The sequence below is a fragment of the Corvus kubaryi genome, unplaced genomic scaffold (genome assembly GCF_017639235.1).
Source record: "Corvus kubaryi isolate FWS band 111438036 unplaced genomic scaffold, C.kubaryi_AGA036_p1.0 138, whole genome shotgun sequence".
In the NCBI taxonomy this organism is placed as follows: domain Eukaryota; kingdom Metazoa; phylum Chordata; class Aves; order Passeriformes; family Corvidae; genus Corvus; species Corvus kubaryi.
The window spans coordinates 18,864,540-18,885,868 of record NW_024580672.1 but is presented as its reverse complement, the minus strand read 5'-3'; the positions used below and the strand labels follow the sequence as shown (position 1 = coordinate 18,885,868).

Sequence of the window (21,329 nt, the reverse complement as noted above, 5' to 3'; positions counted from 1 at the left end):
AAAATGCAAAACTGAGAAACCACACACTATAAACCTCGGTGGCTACTTGCAGTATTCACAGTGCTTTGAGGAAGGAATTCTCAAAGGGGTTTAAGGGAGTTAAAATCCTATTTCTTTTAAAAATTCATTCAGTTCACTTTGTAGGTTCTGAGCACAGAAAGGGACTGGGGTTTCTTCCGTCACTTATTTCCGTGCTTTTCAAAACTCAGGATGTGCAGACCATGTCCTGCTCTAATTTAACCTGTACAAATTTATGTTTGCTGCTAAAGCCTGGGAATTAACGCTGCTCCAACACAATGTTTCATTAGAATTAATACAGAAAATGTGACTCACATGTACAAAGGATAATCACTTCCTCTATTAAAGCCAGCCCTGAGCATTGTTCCTGGCCAGAAGGCAAAAGGACAACAGTTGCACAACCAGCATTAAATTCCAGGGCAAGCGATGATGGCTTTGTATTAAATCAAGACACACAGAGATTTTAAAAATAGTTTTATTATTGTAATGAGATTGCAATATTATCTAAATAAACTTTTCAATCACTATTACACTCTTGTTTTCCTCATCAAGGTTCCAGTTGGGAATGCTGCAAAGTATTCTGCAACCTGCACACTTAAAAGTTTATAGAAACATTCAGTATTAAAAGGCCTTTGCAATATGTTTGGTTTTTTTAAAAACATCAGAGTTATAAATCCAAGTGTATAGTGAAGTAGATTTATTTCAGAGACCCACTGACACAAAACTTCATGACTGGTCAAAGAACAAGATTGGTGTGCCCACAATAAGTCCATGGGAGCCTTGTCCACAAGTGCTGCTACAAGAGTAGGGATTGAGGAGAGTTGTAGTAGTCAGTGTGAGCCAGAATTCAGGCCACTGCTAATGACAGTTAATTTTGATTAATTCTCTTGCTCACTTAAGGCAAATTTCCTTGTATACTCATCTTCCCAAGCTAAAGCAACTTCATAAGCACAGTTCACAATACACTGAACAAAAGGTATTTGATGGTTATTTATGTAAGATGTGGCAAGAACAAATACAATACACTGCAGTTATAACTCTTCTTTTTCTGTTTAGAATGATGGAACTCCCTTTCTCAGTTTGTATACAAAAAGATTTGGAAGGTCTACCCTTTCCAATTTTATCAGAAATGCTACTTCAGATTTGAACCAAAAGTTTTCTGGAGCTGGTGATGTCCCAAAGCTGATGGGAGTTCTCAATGCATACCCACAAATCTTTGAACAAAAGCAGAATCCAATGCACTGTTACTGTAAGTAGACAAGACACAAATTACATTCAAATTAGAGACATTGTACAGGATTCTTTTCTATACAACAAACTCAACTTCAGTAGCTCCAACAAGCTGAGAAAAAGAATTAAGCTTTGTAGCCTAAATGCCACAGTCTTCAGTTTGCAAGGGCAATGTACCACCAGCACCCCCTCCTCAGCTCTAACATTTCTCATCAGGAATACATAGAAAAGACACATCTGACATTAGAAACAACAATGCAAACAAGTCCTTAAATACTGAAATACTGGCACAAAAATGAGAAAAGAGGGTTTTGGTGGCATCCTTGTGTACGTGTACCATAAGATATGTTAGCAGGAGATGTATCTCATGAAAAAGCCGTCGTTTTGGCTTTGCAAAATGCTTTTTTCATCTATTTTTTCATCTACACTGAATAACAAATCAGTGACTGGGGACAGCACCGGCAGTGTCCTGGCCCTGCTGCAGGAGCCCACCTTTCTGCTCTGGAGGTACAACCACCCCCTATCCTTTGACAGGCAGAATTTAGTCCCTAGGGTGTGCAAGGAGCGCACATTCCAAAATAAAATGGAATATAACAATCCCTTAACTGAAAAAAGTGACATTCCATGGATTTCTGGAATGTTAGGAGAGCAACATTTGTAAGAGAACCTGTCCAAGATTCCATCGCAGTCAGGTATGGAAATGACAATACAGTGAACTGATTTCAATTAACAGTCATTTTAAACAAGAAATTGGACTGAAAAACCATGATGTTCCAGGAAAGAACTGTGTGCTTTGAGATCTCTATTTATTTTTAAATACATTTCTATTTTTATAGTATAGACTCAATTATTTATACATATAAATACAACAGTATTGAAGTTCCATTAAGATTTGATTTTTAGAAGTAAATGGACCAGACTTTTACGCAGGTATGGAAGCCTTTCAGCACGTTTTTAAATTTGATTTCTGCTACAGTTGAAAAAGTAGAAATATTATTGTATCAGTTTATCATAAGCTTCTTTCCCCTCCTATGAAAGTGAAGACAAATTTAACAAAAAGCAACACCACAGTTCTTAATCCTGACTTCGAACACATTTAACAGCATTTGCTCAAATCACACAGATCAGCTATTACAGTGATTCAAGAGAAGAATGTATTTTCACCCAGTGGAATCCCAGTTTGACAGACAACTTCATAAACATGGAATTCTCACTCCTGTGTCACCTCCTCCTTCGGCTGTTTGAGTTCAGTCAGAAGCTCCTTCCCAGTTTCTCCTGCTTTTGAGGCAAAGAGAACAGCTCCCTCCTTGAAGCCCAGGAGCTTCAAGCTTCTGGCATAATCTGCATACACAGCATGGATCAATTTATGTAAATGACGCATTAAGGAAAACACAAATTAATAGCAAAATGGAAAAAAACTCAGAATCCTGACCATTGCAACCAATTGTGCAAATCCATTCTTTTTCAGCACAAATAAGAAGAAAAAAGTTGCTTTAAATGCTACTTTTGAATGCATATTAGTATTTGTAAAGCAACATGCAGAGTGCTATAAACTAAACCTGATACACTGCAGATATGCTTAAGTAGCTATCATCATACAATGGCATAACTTGCAACAGAAATTTTAATATCACAAAGATTGTTTTGTTAATTAGACCTGGAGTTACCTACATGACTTCTTAGTGGCTTTTTTTACATACAAGTTGACATCAGTGATGACTCCATAAATCAGGTATTTTTTACATATGCATGATTATTTATTACTTATAATACAAAAGTTTGTGCAACTGCTCAGCTTTCCAGAACACCAGATCAGATGTGAAGATTTTGGTGAACAAGAGGATTTCAGAAAAAGGATATTTGTATCATCATTAACTTCAAATGCCCCGTACGTCAGACAAGCTTCTACAAATAAAGCTGCTCTATCAAAGTACCTCATACTGTTAAATGGGAAAAAAAAAAAAAGAAAAGAGACTCATTTGTTAGGATACAAACCAGAAACATATTCCAGCATATCATGCCAGCACTTGCACAGAGGCTTTCTAAAACATTTTACATCTCCTTTCTTGCACTCAAGAACTGACACTTGCTATAAATTTTTTTTGAAAGATCAGGGCTCAAGTTACTCAGAAAAAGTCATAGATACTATAAATCATTACTGCTTGGTCCATGGGTGCTGGCAATCTTTTAGAGCCTGCAGTAAAGTGAAACACCAGTTGCAGCCAACAGGTTCAAATTAATTAAAGAAGAACATGCTAAAATAGAAACAGATGTCAGAAACAATTTTGGCCCAGAGCAAACATAGACTGTGCTGTTTCACCTTTACCTGTGCAACATCTCTGCAACTTTGGTGAAGCAGCCAAGAGACAAGAGCACAAGAATGGCCTTGGATTTCTGGTTGACCTGCGGGGAGCAGAGGTGATCGACCCAACGCCGGAGCACATCCGCGCACTCCTCCGAGCTCAGACGGACCTGCGGGAGACAGCAGAGCCCGGGGTGAGTTGCCAGCTCCACATAGAGACAGCATTCTGCTTCTGCTTCATTCTCCTCAGGGCAACACTCTGGACAGAAGCAATTGCATCAGAAACCATCAGTTTTTAATAAAAAGTACACATATTCCTTAACACGACAAAGGAAAATCAGAAATATCTGGGTATAACGATACTCCACTCAGGGCACTCCATTTTTAAATGGGATTAACATTACTTTTACCCCAAGTTGTTCTAAAGTTTTTTTAAACCAAAAAGTTAGAAATCTTCATCCTTTACTGAAGACTTCAGGACCAAACATCTTTATTTTTCTTAAAAGCAGGATTCACTCATTTAGAAAATCTAAGTACAACTTTTTCCAGGCTTTCTTCAGGCAACATAAGAGAAATTTTACTCAAGAGATGCTGAAAAATCCTTATTGACTCCTGCCCATTTATAATGTAGAGGATTAATGCTGTGTCTGGGTAGTTTTGCTGTAATTATATCTGCATACCAAAACAGAAGGTGATGCAAATTTACGTGGGTGGTGCTAATTTTGAAATCAGCTCACACACTACATAAAGCTCAGCACGAAGTCATTGCCCAGTTACTTATCCCCATCCAAGAGTGGATTTTTGTAGTTTATTACCAACTTGGTACTGCTACAGCTATTTGGACCTTCCTAAACCACTGCTTAAAAAGTAGGAAATTGAGTATTCCAAGCCATTTTGGGCCCCAGTCCTGCTATGTGGACAACAAGGACAGACCTGTGTGGTCAGAAGGCTGAAGAACCTGTCAGTGCTGATTGAATGGACTGGCTTCTTGTAGCTAAATGGTATTTCCAATTGATGTTTCAGTTATTTAGGGAACTTCAGCACCCTCCTCAGCCTTCCTAAGCACAGATCTAAGCAGGTGGTGGGTGTTACCAGCCTGGGAAGTGAGGAACTGCACACCTTGGCCAGCCACGCTGCACGGTTCCACTCGCCGTAGGTCTGCAGGTAGCGACAGGCATCTGCAGCCTTGTCAATCAGACACAGCAGCTGCACCCCCTCTGGAACAGAAAAATGCACTCCACTCAGGAAGTTCAGGGAAAAAAAGAGTTGTTATCTAACTGTGGAAAAGGATCTCCATATCCTCAGCATATGAAGATGTTGAGACTGGGTGCCACTTATTGGAGCTTCGTCCCAGGCTACAGAAGCCACACAAAGCTCTCATTTGTCTTTGTTCTAAACAAAAATGTAGGGGTTCACAGGACTTCTCATCATAAAGAGATAATCATCTTTGTAAATCAAATAACTAGATTTCATAGGTAATCCTTTATTTTAATTTAATGTTGTCCACAGAGTAATTATTAACAGTCTACAGAGTGGGAAGTATTTTTTCCAGGCAAGTACAGACTTTTAACTTTCTCTGCATGTCTGAGTATTTCAGCATATGGTGAACAGCTCTTGCATTAAGCAAAATTAACCTGTACTTGTAAGAAAACATGTATTTTGAAGCAAGTTCTAAGCTGAAAAGGAAACAAAGTCTATATTTCATCTCTTGTTATAGGACGCCAAATTTTAGTTAATTCTTTAATTAGAAAAGTGGAAAATACATATTATGTGCTCAGCCTCTTTTTGTGCAAACAACTGCTACAAGATTTACTCCAGAAATAACTTTTACAGTGAAAATGAATCAAGACAAGCTGGATTTTATAACTCAGTTACCGATCATTTTTGTGTTAACTACTCTGGGTAGCATCTCCTACAGACATGCAACCTGTCAGATCTATTACAGCAGGATTCACTCCACAGGCATCCTTAAAAATGATGAGAATTACTATTTTATAAGCAAAGAGAAAGATATTTTACCTGCAAGCTTTCCATTGGCTATCATGTTGGTTGCTACCAGTTTAATGGTGCTTTGAGATGGCCCCGATGAGGTGACAGTGGTGACCAAGCAAGCTTTGAGTGAATCACAGTAATAATGTGCATTCTCTGAACTGGTTTCTAGCAGTAGTTGCACTGCTCTGTCAGTCTGGCAAGAGAAAAAAATACAGCTTTGACCATAACACATTAATTTTGCTTGAAAGCCTTTCTGTTTTTACCCTTTTTAAGACATGGAACAAATAACAATGAAAGTTATTCTAAAACGGGCTGAAAAAATATCTCCCAGTCTAGTAATGACTAAGCTTCTATTTCAATAAGGCACTTGTAATAAGGATAGCATTGAAAACCCATCATGAATTTAACATACTAAGAATGCAAAAACTCTGCACTGGGTTAATACAAGTAGGAAATAACAAATATAGTTAGGAAAAGCTTTACTTGAATAGGCTAAGTACACAAAACAGACAGGGAAGGAGAATAAAAAATTCAAATATTACCCACAAACCTGGCCCAAGAGAAGAAGTTGATCAGCACATTTCCTGGTATGATCATATGTTGATCTCTTCACTTCCTGGAGATTTACCCTTTCTAGCTGAAATTTCTGGACAAAGAAGGAAAAATATTTTAAATGTGAGCCTACCATAAGAAATAAAACCAGGCATTTAAAAGATATGTAAATATCTTGCCAGTTTTTGGAACACCCTCTATTTTTAAGCACCAGGAATGTTTTAATCCAGACTGGTATGTTACTAATAAAAGTGAAATATGTACAGGAAAGTGAGTGTTTATTGTGCTGATGACATTCTTATTAAATTTGGTTTTGAACTCTTTGACATACCTGGAAATAAGAATTTTCACACAGTATGTCATAGCATATATCCAGAGGATTAACCAACTGTTCCTGAAGGACAGCTGTGTCTGCTTTTGCAGGCTTTTCCTGGCATAAACTGTGCAAATAGTGGGCAGCAATAGTCCAGAAATGCAGTTCAGATTCATCCCCATACAGTCTGAGAAGATACAAAGCAAGATGTGAAATAGGTTTGTATTCTTTCATATGCCACATAAAAATATGATATATTTCATTTTCTCAAGGACTGTGCATTCCTGTGCACACCACAAGTACTTTGTATGATCAGTGGGACAAACTCCTAGAGAAGATTAAGGAATGACATTCAGCAAGGTAAGTTACAACAGCAATTAAATGCCAGGAATGTTCAGCATAAAAATATGTGGAAATTGATATTTATTATTATTATTTCACATTTAGCCACCGATCTCCTCTTTCAACCACAAGTTACTAAGTTTGAAAAGTGTCTCTGAATACAGACAGACTAAAATTAGCTCAGTTTAGGCAGAGGAACCACACAGAACAAATACACTTGAAATAAATCCCAGGCCTTCCTCTGTTTGTACAGAACTATTGTGAAGTTCTAAATGACATTTTGGGGCATGACCAACTAAATGTAATGTGGCTGCCAGAATTGCAGTTATGAAAGTGCCACCAAGACTGAGAGAAGTTCCCTGTATCCAGAAATCTAATAAAACTGTGTTTCAGTGAGGTAACATTTCCATTTTGGTCCTAAAACCACTCTGATATATGGGTAACAAAGTAGTTTAGGGACTGCCCTGAGTTAAAGGACAATTGGGTGAGTACCTAAACTTCAGCTCATTCCTATGCCTTAATAGCATTGAGATTTTCTTAGGAAACATTTCCTGTATTTATCTGGATCTCTACTACCTGGCAACCAGGAGACATCTCTGCAGGAGAGTAAAATCTGGATCAAGCAGAAGTTTCTTTATGTCACTGCAAAAGAGAAAGCGTTAAAGAATCCGTAAAATGCTGTGCAGGTTTTTTTGTTTGGTTGGTTTTGAACACAAATAGGATGCACCACATACAAACTGAAAAAATCAAACCCTAAAATACACAATTTCTTTTCTGAAATGAGAAAATGCGTCTATGAAGACAATTACAATAGGAATTATATATAATTTGAAATATAACTGATCTCCAGGACCCAATGCAGTGAGTCCATCAGAACTCTTTATCCTTGCAATATAGGGAATCACCACCAGGGTGTACGCAAAGCTGTCAATTAGTCTGCAGTAATTCTACCAATTACAATATTAATTCAATTACAAGTAATCTTGCAGCTATGTAGTATCATAGCAGAAGGGATGCACATGCATGAATTTAGATTTTCACAAGTGTTTCAAACTGGATAAAAATATGCTGTTACCTTTTCTGTCCTACTACATGAAAGGACAAAAGGAAACTGGAAAAAACTGTAATTTTCATGGTTTAAATGGAATTCCAAAATCTGTTTTCTGTGTAAGCAGAGAAATGTGCATCAACACTGCTCTGGAATTATATCTTCAACAAAGGATTTTCAGAATCGTCTTTTCTTCCTCAGAGTTCAAATATCCTAACAAACCTTGGAGTGTTTAAGCAGCAGTGTCCAGTGCAGTCTGGATCACCATAAAGAACCCTAAATCCATGAGAAGCACTGCTTAAAGCATTCCAAATGCTCACAGGTCAGTTGTAAATCATGTGCTGACACTATCAGTACCTTTAAAGCACCAACTTTAAAATTACATAAAAATTAACATTTTTTTAAAATAAAAACTGTCATTACTCAAGCTTATCTTTAGAGAGGCAAAAAGCATTCTTTCTTCATTAATTGTGAATTGCCACAGACTTCAGATTTTTTGCCTTCTCAGAATTCCATAGCTTACACAAGTAATAATAGGAAAATTCTTACTTGGACAATGAATTCAACTGCTCTTGAAGAAGGTTTTTAATATTTTCATTCTCTGGATAATCACTGGATTTAAAAAAAAAAAAGAAAAAATAGAGGTTTTCTACATTACTAAAAAGACAGAATTATCTGAAATGGAAGAGCACTACTTGTAGGAGAAAAACACAAGCACATGCATGGAAACAACCTCTCACATTCTTTTGGCAAGCCATTCCTGCAGGATTCTTTATCCAGTTACCAATTCCAAAATAGCAGGGAAAGATTGGGTTTGCTTGCACTCAACCTCACAGTTAGTGTCAATCTTTCTTTTCCCATTTTTCTTCTCTTAAAATTAGTGAAATTAGTGAAATTAAAATTAAAATTAGTGAAAATGGCAATGCCTGGAGCATTCGTATGTGACCACGAGCACAATATAGGACACAGAAGCGTGCTCCTATGATGATGTGAACGTGGCTCTCCAAGGGTACAGACAGGTCTATCAGAATATCAGAATATCACTTCCAGTTACACTTTAGGAACAATCCTGACTGCTGCATTAACTTCTAGAACAAACAGAACACACAGTTTTTCTCAGAAATAATATAATGACATAAAAATATTGCCAGTACTTAAAGCAGGCTGCAGTTTTTAATAGCCAAGTGCTACTGAAAGCCAGAAGAAACACCTGACCTTAGAGCCTTATCTATTTATTACTTTTAGTAATAAATAGTGAACTAATTGTATTTTTGCCTGTCCTCAAGAGTGGGGAAACCTATGCATCTAACAGTTATTTGCACAGAAAGACTAATAAAAGATGTAGGCTTTAAAAAATAATAATATGTTATATATAGATCTATATTTCTTCTTACATGTCCATGATATCTAGAGAGTATTTCTCATCCCATGGTTGATGCAGCAGGAATGCTTTTAAAGCTAATGAAGCTCTTGGAACAAGCAGGTAGGGACACCAGACAGGTTCTGAAACAAAAGGAAAAGATTCATTGTAGAGAGGCTCAAGTGCAAAAATGCTGTGTTCAGGAATCAGAAAATGCACCACAGACAACGTAGCAGCAGAAAACACCAGAAAATGTACCACAGAAAATATACCTCCAGAAAATGTACACCAGAAAATGCCCCACCAGAAAATGCCCCAGGCTTGTTTGCAAGCACCAGGAAAATCATAAATAAGTCTTTTCACACACCCAGCACAGGCTGCTAGACATAAAAGCTTATCTCTACACGCAAGCAAAAACATTTCATAGAGGGTACAGGATTATCAACCATGCTCAAATGAGAATTTCAAGATATTCCCTAGTGAATTTAGCCATAGACTCTCCTGGAATGCATTACACTGGCATGAGGCAGAGCTGTGTACAATGATTATTGCTACTGCACGGGCATGGTGCAAAGTAAGTAAAGCTGTACCCAAATGTATCATAAAGCATGATTAGTTTTGCTTTGTCCCCATAGTTCCTACAGTATAACACAAGGATTAAACCCCATCATCTGGAAAGGATGGTGGGAAGTTTAATGAGATAAAAATGATACATTAAGTGCTGTCACACAAATGTAAAAGTCACTAAGTCTGTACTCAGTACAAGGTGTGGGTGACAGGCAGTAAATGCTACCCAGTGACTTAGGAGTAAAATAAGTACCAAAACCAGCTCCATTATTAAAAATTCACAATTCCCTGCATTTCATATGCAGTGAGTGATGCAGGACTCTTGTAAATGTGATTTGGTAATTAAAACATTACCACAGTGCAGAGGCAGAAGGACAGTTAAATCACAGGCAGCCTTACAGCTGGCACAGTTTTAATTTCAGTGTGCTTGGGTTTACAACATTCATCTTTATAACTTATTATTGCAGAACATTCATTTGATAGCAAAAATGGCTGTGATAAATTACATTTCCTCAAATAAGCCCACAGCACAGCTCCCCACATCAGTTTATTACATGTGTTTTAGAATCTACTGTGTTTTAAGGAAATGTTTTAAGGAAATCATATGAGTAAAGGTTGGACTGACTCAAAAGACAACAAGAACAGTTATCTGAACACCAGTAATAATAAATACAGAAAAATGCAGCTTAGTTAACTAGTTAAATATTTAAATTCCCTTCTTAAACATACAGCTAAGAAGGCAAACAGCACTAATATTGCTATTTTAAAGGTCAGTTTGAAAAGCAATGAATCAGACTACAAACACCTGCGAAACTCAGAACATGCATTTCCACACATCAACAAATGTTTCAGTATCATGTAATGAATATCAGTGATGGAGGTACTGATACCTAATTGATGTGCCAATGCTTTTTAAGTCAACTTGCTGGATATCTCTACAGAATGCTCTTATTTTGTTCATTTATATTTCAATTAAGATATTAAAAAGTATATGTAATTTAGGAGATAAAACTTGTATTAAAAAATTCATCCATATGACTTAAGCATAAAAAAAATCCTGTATCTATGAAAAGCAGTAGAGAGGCATCAAAATGTCCACATGTGACAATTCCCTGTTCTAACAGAAGTGCTGAGCTCCACCTTCCAACCAGGAGTGCAGAAGCATCAAGCAGTGGATAGCAAAAAAGACACAGCCATACCTATTAAATCCTGTTCATCCATCCTGAAACATGAGGGCTTCATGGATAAGTCCAGCACTCGGATGCATCCATCATCTGATGCCAGCACCACTTTGTCTGACGTGCACCAGTCCACATCCAAGATCCGGAAATTCACGTTTCTCCCACTTCTTAAACTGCTCACCATTTGTACCTGGGAAAGTTCAGTTATTTTTTATTTTTAGCAGCCTCTCCATCACCCAATGTAAGGCTGTGTCATGCAGCCAGGAGGCACAGCACAAAATTCACAATGAAAGGTGAAGTTAGCCATAAATCATTTCAATAATGGTCTTTTCTGGAGAGTAGGGAATTCAGAACCCTTGGAGTTAGGTCACATGGTTGCCCTGAAACAATACTATTTCCCAATTTAGAGCTGAGAAAAGATCCTTTTGAGCACAGTGTACAGCTGCCTTTTTGTTATCTTTTTTAACAGGACAGGATTAGATGTATAATAGAACTGAGACTATAAAATATTACTACAGATATTCTGAAAGACTTTCAACTGAAAATGTGAATTTAATTTTAAATGCTTTCATGTAGGAAACTCCTTTATCCTAGAAAAATAAAAGGAGAGAACAGCTACAGGAGTATCTTGTGGCATCAAAACTATTCAAATGTGCTTCAAGGAGAGACTCACTGCGTAATATCCTACTCTGCTTATGGAAGTCACAGTAGTTGTTTGTATCTGCTGTCCAATTCTTATCATCAGTGGAGTTTCATATTGCACTAATTAAGTGTGAGTTTAAAGTTGGTGCTCATTACAAAGTGAATGGGGAAAAAAATTTAAATTCCTGTTTCATACCCTGATACCCTGAACTTATTCCAGGGGCTAAGTTAAAACAGTACAATTATTTTTCCTTCCCCACGGTACTATAATCCCCTGACAGACCTACAAAGCAAACCCCAGAAGGTTTGTGAAAATAACTACAGAGGTCCTGAGTAAGAAGAGAAGCTAGGCAATGTTAATGAACAAGTGTCTGCTTTTCTGGTATTCCCTAACAAATTAAAGCTACTCTTGACCATACACAGAAGAAACCTGCAGTAAAAGCAACCTCGTGTCCACAGACTGGGGACTCCTTAAATTTTCAAGGTCTGGCTCAAAACCATTACAAGAGGATGACAAAGAGTATCTCAGACACATTGTCAGCTTCAAGAGTGAAAGACACTTCTCACTGATGGCAGCTTAAAGGTGCTTTATAGGGAGTAAAAGCCTTCGGAGAAAAGCCGTATGACTTTATCACACAACTGTCAGTAAGAAACCATGATTCAGTAAAACTGAATCCCTCACCCTGATTTTCAGAGGTGATGTGTGTGCTTTGAGGAGAAGTGCCTATCAAACCCACAGTCACTTACCTCTTTTGAATCCCAAATTTCTGCCCCATCGTTGTACATTGCAAGAAGTTTTTGATTTCCTTTCCCCGGGGCAAACCGTATTTTCTTCACCCAGCTCCGGTGTGTAGGAATCCCCCTAAGGAAAGACAAGAGCAGGATCCATCATTCTGTACCTAATACTGTAGGAGATTGAATCTTTTCCATGAACTTTGCAGGTCCCGGTATTGCAGACTGAGGAAGAGAACAATCTTTCTATACATGCACACTCAAATGGATGCCCAGATAATTAAAACTAAAATGATGAAATGCTTGGAATAAACACCACAAGATTTAATGTTTTACCAGAAGCCATTGCAGATTTAATGTAAAAAAGATATCTAGCTGGTGTTAAAAGCCTGATTAAATGTTAATTCTTCTGAAAACACAAGGGATTAAATGTAGAGAACTGCGACACAGTAGACATTTTCTGAATTTTTATTTCCAAATGCTTGCATTTTTCCCTACAGTGAAGAATAAAAATGAGGAAGGATGAAAACATTCCACATTCCAACACTTATAATCTCATGTTTGACAGACTTAATCTGCCTTCATACCTGGACACTCTAGCTTTCAAATCCCAGAAGTTCAAGTTTCCATCAACATCTCCAAGAACCAGGATATCCCCTTTCCAGGCAATACAAGTAATGCTACCCATACTTCCCTGAAAATATTTAAGAAGCAGAAAAAAACTTGTGATTAATAGATCCAAATATATGTACAAATATTTCAACAATAATTAAAAAAAAAAAAAAAAAAGACATGATAGACCAAACTCTACTCAGTTAAAACAGAAAAAAATATTTATAAGATTGTGAAACCAGAATTGCTATGGGTTTTGAAGCTGGAATTCATATTTCAGATTTCAAAGTACTGCATTAGTGACCACTTGCTGCTACAAAGCTTATCCCTGATTTTTTTCTGGCAATCAAAGCTAAGCAGAAAATTAAAGCATCAATGACATAGAAAAATTGGAACTCACATCTGGAGGAATTCTTGCACTGTCTTTTACTGAGTTTCCCTCTACTGTGAGATGATAAACCTGCCCATCAGCACCTGTAAACACAAAGTGCTCTCTGGCAGAGATGTTCTGGCTCAGCTCTGATTTACTTTCAGCTTCCTGCAACAAGCTTTAAAAAGAACATGAGACGCAATTATTTCTTTCTTGAAATCAGAATTGCAAGACAAATTCTACCTAATGCACAGAGACAGCACAAAAAAAGCATATATCCTTCTAAACACTTTATTTAACAGTTAACTATTTATTACTTGCACTCTTGTGGAAACGTCCAAGGGCAAATAACAGTTTTACTTAAAGAACCAGCTAACCAATGCACTGCTACAGATACACCTGAGAGAAACAGGTACATCAAAGTCCCACATAGGAAAACGAAAGGGAGGCCCATCAAGTTGCTTTGCTTGCTAGGTACTCAAGCATCAGTTCCAGAATATTCTGTTCCACAGAACAGTGGCACATGGTGGAAAAACAACAATTGCTGTAGCACAGGATTCCATCAGAAGGAGGGGTACCTGATCACAGAGGATTCCACACTGCTGACTTCAGTGTCTGATGCCACTGTCTGCCGGGCCATGGCCTCCCTGGCTGCCAACTGCTTCTTCCTCAGGCTTTTTAAGTTATGGGAAGGTGACCACTCCTGTGAAAAAGAGCCCAGGAAAAATGGAAAAGACAAAGGTTTATTCCCTGAATTTACTGGGGCTTTATAACGATTTTCAAGAAGATTGCTCTCTGTAATACCTCCCTCCATCACCCAAGGGGCAGAGCAGATTTCTTCACCAGAACCTCCTTTTTTCCTGCTTCCATTTGGTGACAGATGAAATGTTAAAGTGCTTCCCCATATATGCTACAGCTACAAGTAACATTTGCTGCAATATTGTTTAAAGATTTTTATACCACCTCAATGTACTACATTTATTAAAGAGTAACAGAATTTACTCCTTACCAAAGCGGTGGCTGTAGGGAAGTTTTTAGACATTTCTCTGAGCAGAGTGCATGTTCTGACATCCCAGATCTCCAGTGGTTTGTCTTTAAATACCACAGCTAGATACTGCCTGAAACAAAGGAGAATTTAGTCCAGCAAGAGTCATTTGAGCATTTTCCTTCACACATGTTGCTCACACCAGCACTCTGGAGACTTCCAAAACTAAGAGGAAGCAGAGCAAATTAAATCCCCCTCTGAAGTTTGTGATTCCCTCGAGTTACTGAGAAGCAAAAGAATGTCTGAAAAAGAGTTCTCTTCAAATCTAACAGAATTATAAATTTCTGACAGGTGGTTCTGCACAATTACTGTGAAGGAGACAAGGGGAGTAATTCAGAGAGAGCAGCAGCACCTCTGATCTCATCGTGTTCAGCCTGAGTCAATGACTGCACCAAACACCAAAGACACACCAAGACTGCAGGCTGGACAGACTTTTTTCTCTCTTGCACATGCATGCCACTTCCTAATCCAGGGATAAATGAGCATAAAATCATCTCACACTAAACCACTTGCCAGTCATGTCTTCGGACTGTTCATCTGTGGAGCTGGATGAGTGTAAACACCTTTAATCTACCACTTTTCACATTCAAGTTGAAAACAGAGAGGCTGTGCAGCAATTTGTCCTCTCAGGCACTGCATTCATCTCTCTGCAAGTGAACCTCCTTTCTTGTCTCACTCAACACTCTCCAGACTCTTCACCTAAGCCCATGGCTGTTCTTAATTTTTAATGCATTATTAAGAACATTGTATGGTTGAACTCTTCCAAATTCTCTGGAACTCCTACATACAAAAATATTCCTGTGCAAGCTAGAGGACATTAATTTTTTTCCTCCACTGTAAAGAAAAAGCTTTTAAGATTTAGAGACAATGCCCTGTTAAATTCAACACCACTTTAATTTCATTTATACAAGAAAGTGAAGTAATTTTCCAGACTACCATGATTATTCTTTTTGCTACTATGAAGACCAGGGGCTCCTGTCACAGGCCTGAGCTCAAAATAATGAGAACTTGAAAGGAAACAATTTGGTCATTTATCAGCTGACTTTTCAAACAACTGTATCTCACATCTGGTTTTTCCAGCAGACAGTTATTATAAAGGCGTGAAATACTTACACAAAAGCTAAATAAATGTGAATAATCATCCACTCTTTAATGTCTAACTTCCTAGTTTTAAATAAGGCTTAAGTTATGGAAAAGAGAATTAACTCATAACAGAATCAAAGTGGACAAAACCAGTTCAGCACTTTTATTAGCCTTAATATTATCAAAATGCCTGTTCAGTAAACACAAGTCCTGCAAGAAATAAAACATTAATTACTGATCTTGCAATATGATTGGATCCTGAAGTGACAAAGTCAACCACAGAAACATTCACAGCTTTTGCACTTGGAATTAATATTCTGAAGCACTTCCCTCTTGATGCTGTTGGATATTTTTCTATACACTCTGAAGTGCTTTTTTTCTTGGAATGTGTGTATTATCATGAGGATTTTCGTGCAACACAGTAAAATTTATAAACTTCCCAAGGCTGATGTACTTACTTCAAATGAGACACCTTTATCATTTCAATGGCTGGCTCGTCGTTGCCTCGCTCCCCACGGAATGCAATGCTCCTGCCTGGAGCACAAAACCAGGAGGGAGAACAGACACAGTCAACAAACTAAACAGAAATACAGAAATAGTTTATAAACTATTCTGTTTGTAAACAGAACCAGTTTACAAACCAGAAGAGAACCAAATCACCTGTCATCTGTAACATTACTCTTGTCATTGTCAAAGTTTTACCACATTTAATTTCACTGCATTTAAAGTTTACATTAAATATAATGTAAACTCTAAAGTCAAGTCTAACACCTGACTCACTTCCAGAGAACATCAACTCAAATGGATGCATCAGAATAACATAGAGAGAGAGTTCAAAGAGTTATTATTTTCCACTCAAAACCAGTGAGAGATTCTCTCTGTTCCCCAAGGAGGAAATTCATTAATAGATTTCAAGTTTGATAAGAGAAATTAACTCCGCCATAACCTAAGTCTGATAGTATTTCATGGTGAGCTACATTCTACACTTATCAGAACAACTCCCCTTCTTTCCAGCTAAAAGAGTAAATCCTAAGAATTTATAATCTTATCCCCAACAAAATTTTCATCCACTAGAAGGAAGTGTTGCAGAATTATAGGTGCTCTAGATATCACTAAAATAAGTAACAACCTACAAACAGCATCTTCTATGCAAGTTCCAGTCTCCTTAGCTTTCAAGGAAAATTCAAGCCATAAACTTTAGCTCCTCTTGTAGCTCACAGCTAAATTACTTAAGCCAATTACACGAATAAATCTAGTTATCAAGAACATTAGTTAGAGCTCTCATGTCAGAGGCTACAGGAAATCTTTCACCTCTGTTTTCAACATCTTAGGAATTGTCCTTCATATTTTTATTCAGAAATGTACATGTGAATTTTGTCAAAGTAAATCTGAATCAGCACAGTTTTCCTAGGCCTAAAATAGAAAGTTGGGCTCCTAAGTGAGGGAAGAAGCAAAACTCAAACAGTTAAATTGCTGTGCCTTCCCTGAAAGCTTTAAAAGAGGAAAAGTACCATTTTTTACCAAACCAAATGCTAAAGTCTCAGATATTCACATTTACTCAAAACTTGGTTGCCTGCAGAAATACTGAACCTTTTATGACTTCTGTCTAGAAATGTTTTATGCTGATTCACAAGCTGAGTGAAAAACCAGATTCCCATTTTACATGAGATTAATTTCCCAATGCACGTATCTTTTCTGTTCTGATTTTAAACAGATGAACAAAAGGCATTCTATGAAAAAATTTACAATGATATCATGCTACAAGAATAACCTCTCTGTGCAGCACCCTGGAAAGACAATTGATGTTTTTTCATAAACTTAAAAACCTCAATTAAAAAAAAATCACTTTACATAAAGCAATTCAGAATTAGTCGTGTGTTCCAAGATTCAGGCTCTTCAATTAGAAATTAAATGGCTCCAGGTTTTCACAATCAAAAGTGATTTAAAATTATTGAAGTGCTTCCTGTTCTGGGCTGTCTAATCTCCCCAGTTCTATCTCCTTGTATTGTGCAAATATTGAGTTCATTACAATTATATTTCTCCTCCTATATAAGGCCAAAATGTTGAAAAAACACACGTAACCTGTTAATTTTGCTACCAACAGTATCTTTTAAACAGTTACTTATTTTTTAACCTTTCCAATTCTTTATGAAAGTATCAGCTTTTATTGTTTAAAATCCATTTTACACTCATTCACACTCGAATCCTGACTATGTGCCTGGCCTGCTGCTGAAACAAACCACAATAAAAGGTTCAACGCTGTTTCAGGTGCACACGAAACAGTGGGTGCAGACTGTGACAAAACACAGTAGGAAATATGGAAAGAAATGAAGTTTGTGAACAAAATCCACCACTAATACCCTGTGTGGCTGCTTCTAGAGCCCCTGCTGACACTTATTATTCTTTCAGTAAGTCCAAAATGTTTTTGCAAAGGTGTTGGTTCAATTCTGTCTGCAGAGCACCAGACAAAAGACATCTTGTGGCTTCACAGAGAAGAGTGAGAACAATTAAAGCTCCTCTTTATTATTTTATTTTGCCATGACAACAGAAGCAATAAAAAAAATAAAAAATAATAGTCAGAACTTGTCACTCCCCAGCAAATCTGTCAGCTCCTGGAGCAGATTTCTCAGTAAACACAAACCTGTTGGAAGGTCCACCAGCTGCAGCTCATTCCTGACCAGTCCCAGATTGTTGGGTGTTGATGTGGCAAAGGAAATGAAGCCAGTCAAGCTTATCCACTCAATTCCCCTGTGATCAGAAGGAAATACAAGGAGCATATCAGCCAAAATATTTGAATTGCTAGAAGTCTGAAGTATTTTTTTTCATGTATATTCTTCTAAAAAACCAGCACAGATGTAATTTTCTAGACTTTCTGGAAACATCATATTTAAGCATAAAAAGAAGCCACACATTAACAACTATGATGTGAATATAAAGTTACTGAAATTTAAGAGCAGCTTTCTTTTCAGACTGTATTGGTTCTTCTTTGGTTAAATAAAAAATTCAGGTAGGAACATTGTTAACTTTTGCAAAAAGGCCTTTACAGATCCTCAGCACTGGAGCGGACTAAAAGCCCTGCTCTGATCAAATCAGTGGTTACTATCAAACAACTCCAATTTCCCAGCACACAGGAAAATATTCATGTGAGGGGCAATGTGGGCAGACTTCAATCTTCCAGTCCACAGAGAGGAGAATAAAAGATGATACAAAAAGGCCCCAAAGAGATTTCACAAAAGAACCAAAAACGTGGTGGTTTTTTGGTTTTGTTCTTTTTGATCACACCAAAGCAGCTCCCAAGCAAATCTTGTTGCAGTGCTGCAAGGATGTTAAGTTCCAGGGCTCAGAACATATTGGCAGCACAGATGGATTCTCAGCCAATTCCTGAAATATACCACAGGGCAAAAGGGACAGAAAGTGGCACCGGGTGGGACTGTTCCAAAACAAGACCCTTCTCCAGTCCCATTTTTTCCCACACACACTTGGTGCCTGCAAAAATTGCTGAGTGCTTTATCTGTGAGATAAATCAAGGAGCTTATCTAAAGAAAATTGAGCTCTAATACACACGTGTGTTCAACTTCATTCTGACACAGATAAAAGGATTTAAGGTTTCCTCAAATCCTTCAAACACAGATTGCTTAAGAGCTGTTCCCAGGACAAGTATTCTGTTACATCAACTGTGTGCTTTGCAAGAATACATGTGAAGTATGAGAAAGATAAGGAACAGTATTTATGACTTACTGTCAGTAAATCCAACTCACACTGTATTAAGCAGAAGTTTCCTAAATGCAGCGGAGATGGTGAAACTAAAAAGCACTTCCATAATATTTTGCACATACAATTTACAGTCATATTTATTATTTTAGTTCAAGCTTTAAAAACATGGGAAGATTTATTCCTAAGTCCTCAAGGAAAGTTAAAAATTTAGGGCCCAGTCTTTTTCCCAGTAGGACCTATGAAAGTTCAACCATTAATTTCAATCAAAATGAGAAATATTCAATTATTAATTGAAACATCACAGGCATGATTGAATAGAAATCTGCAACTGCAGTAATGGGTAACATTGCAAGTCTCCAAAGGGTCAAAAATCCAGGGACGTTTCTGAAACGGAAGAAATGTGAATTCTGACACCATTTCCATTTATCTGTTACTCAGCTATGTTTTTTAGAAAAAGTCCACTCCTAATGCATTGTTAGTGCTGGTATTGTTCACCATTCTCCTTCAAAGACCTGACGCATTTTCTACACTTCTTTCATTAGCTCAGATTTAACAGGGCAAGTCCTTTTTCTCTGCTTCTACCTGGCCATCTGTCAATACCAATAAAAATCTACAGAAACCCAAGACACTCGTAATCAAAAGGAAACCTTAGCTCAGCTAACTGCTTGCACCTGAAACAACAGAATTTTTGTCACTGTCATACATAGAAATTGAGAATCTGAAGACAGTGGTTTGAATTTTAATGACAAAAACAAGTAATGGCTTCCCTACTGAAATAGCCAAAATTTCCTCATAGAAGTCATCTTTGCCTACCAGAATTAAGAGTTACATTCAGCTGCCAACCACTTCTCAGACTGAATCCACTCTTTTAAAATGTAACATTTAGGGATTCTATACATTCAACTTGTCTCAGTTACTTCAGGAGTGAGACTCAGTTGCTTTGATTAATGTTTCCAATGCAAACAAATTACAAAGTGCACTGAAGTGGATAAAAACACAAATTACATTTCCAGTTGGGAATAGATTGTTGTGACTTTATGACATGGCAGCTGCTACTTAAATTTAAGGATTATAAGAAAAAGAGAAAGGCAAAATGGGAGATAAAACCATATGTGCTATCAATGTACTGGTAGATATCTTTCATTTTAATTTCTCTATTCAGGGAAAGTTTTTTTAAGGAGATGATGAATGTTTGCAAAGCAGTTTCCCAAAGAGCAGTCAGCTGAAATTCAAATGCTAAAGCAGCTTCAATTCAACTGCTAAAATTTGGATGCAATGTAGTAATTTTCAAGTCATGCCTGCAGGCCATAGACATTCTTGTTACAGTCAGTGAGATTTTAATTTTAAAAAGAAAAGCTGTTGCAGCCTTGAACTTGCTGAGCTTCAGTGAAAAAGAATGAGCAGCGCTGCTCCAGTCACAGCTATTTAGCTATCAGAATAAGCAAAAGTAGCACTGAGAGCTGCAAATGTGCCACTGAATGTAAAGCTGCACTGCAGGCATTTTATTTGCATGTCTCAAATATATTCGACTCCGCACTGAAGATGTTTTATTACCTCCTGTACTGCCTGTTGTCCACAGGTATCAGACTTGGTTAGCTCATGGTTCTTCCAGTTTCTCTTAGTAATAAGAATGATTTGTATTTCTCTCTATCTTGAAGGAATCCTGACCTCCTGCTCCCAGTTTCTGCCAGGCAGCACAGGCCATAGCTCCCTTCTTGATTTCCCCTCACCACTTACACTCCTGGCAGTGGCCTGATTGATTTTCCCTCTGTGTGCTTTGAAGCCTTCCTGCTGCTGCTTGCCTCAATCTTCTTATAAAAATAAAATTAAACTCAACAGCAAAGTATTTACTTACATAATTCTAAACAAATAGTGAAAGCTAAGTAATAATCATAAATAAAAGAAATATTCAAGGTTACCCACAAGTATGAACCATCTTAAAAGGATGGACAGAAAGGCAATTCTTCCTCCTTCTAGTCACAATGGAATTTCAAAGTTTAAACAAAAACTCAAAGAAACAAAAATTCAGCATGTGACTACACATGTAGAACACTTTAATCTTAAAAAAAAAAAGAAATCATAATTGTTAACACCCAAACCACTCAGTGGCCATTAACTTAGAACATTTGATTTGTAAAGGACAATTGCCTTATTTTTATTACATTCTCTTCCTAAGTACAGAGCACTGAAAACTCTGCTGGCCTTGAGTTACAATTTCAGGGTATT

General features: G+C 37.4%; 1 protein-coding gene across 4 annotated transcripts in view; it reads right to left on the bottom strand.

Moving 5' to 3' along the window:
* Positions 1-475: 475 nt before the first annotated feature.
* The window catches only part of WDR11 (WD repeat domain 11), a 35,188-nt gene continuing 14,334 nt past the window's right edge, over positions 476-21,329 (bottom strand). For all 4 annotated transcript variants that reach the window (XM_042019464.1, XM_042019465.1, XM_042019466.1 and 1 more), the window contains exons 12-29: positions 18,031-18,137; positions 15,848-15,923; positions 14,271-14,379; positions 13,840-13,964; positions 13,292-13,439; positions 12,867-12,973; positions 12,295-12,409; positions 10,924-11,095; positions 9,192-9,300; positions 8,347-8,409; positions 7,326-7,391; positions 6,426-6,594; positions 6,093-6,188; positions 5,570-5,735; positions 4,670-4,767; positions 3,575-3,720; positions 3,109-3,188; positions 476-2,616 (exon numbers count right to left, since the gene is read on the bottom strand). In XM_042019464.1, the coding sequence (XP_041875398.1) occupies positions 2,459-2,616; positions 3,109-3,188; positions 3,575-3,720; positions 4,670-4,767; positions 5,570-5,735; positions 6,093-6,188; positions 6,426-6,594; positions 7,326-7,391; positions 8,347-8,409; positions 9,192-9,300; positions 10,924-11,095; positions 12,295-12,409; positions 12,867-12,973; positions 13,292-13,439; positions 13,840-13,964; positions 14,271-14,379; positions 15,848-15,923; positions 18,031-18,137 (2,110 nt within the window). In that variant the 3' untranslated portion in view covers positions 476-2,458. The remainder of the gene's footprint in view (positions 2,617-3,108; positions 3,189-3,574; positions 3,721-4,669; positions 4,768-5,569; positions 5,736-6,092; positions 6,189-6,425; positions 6,595-7,325; positions 7,392-8,346; positions 8,410-9,191; positions 9,301-10,923; positions 11,096-12,294; positions 12,410-12,866; positions 12,974-13,291; positions 13,440-13,839; positions 13,965-14,270; positions 14,380-15,847; positions 15,924-18,030; positions 18,138-21,329) is intronic.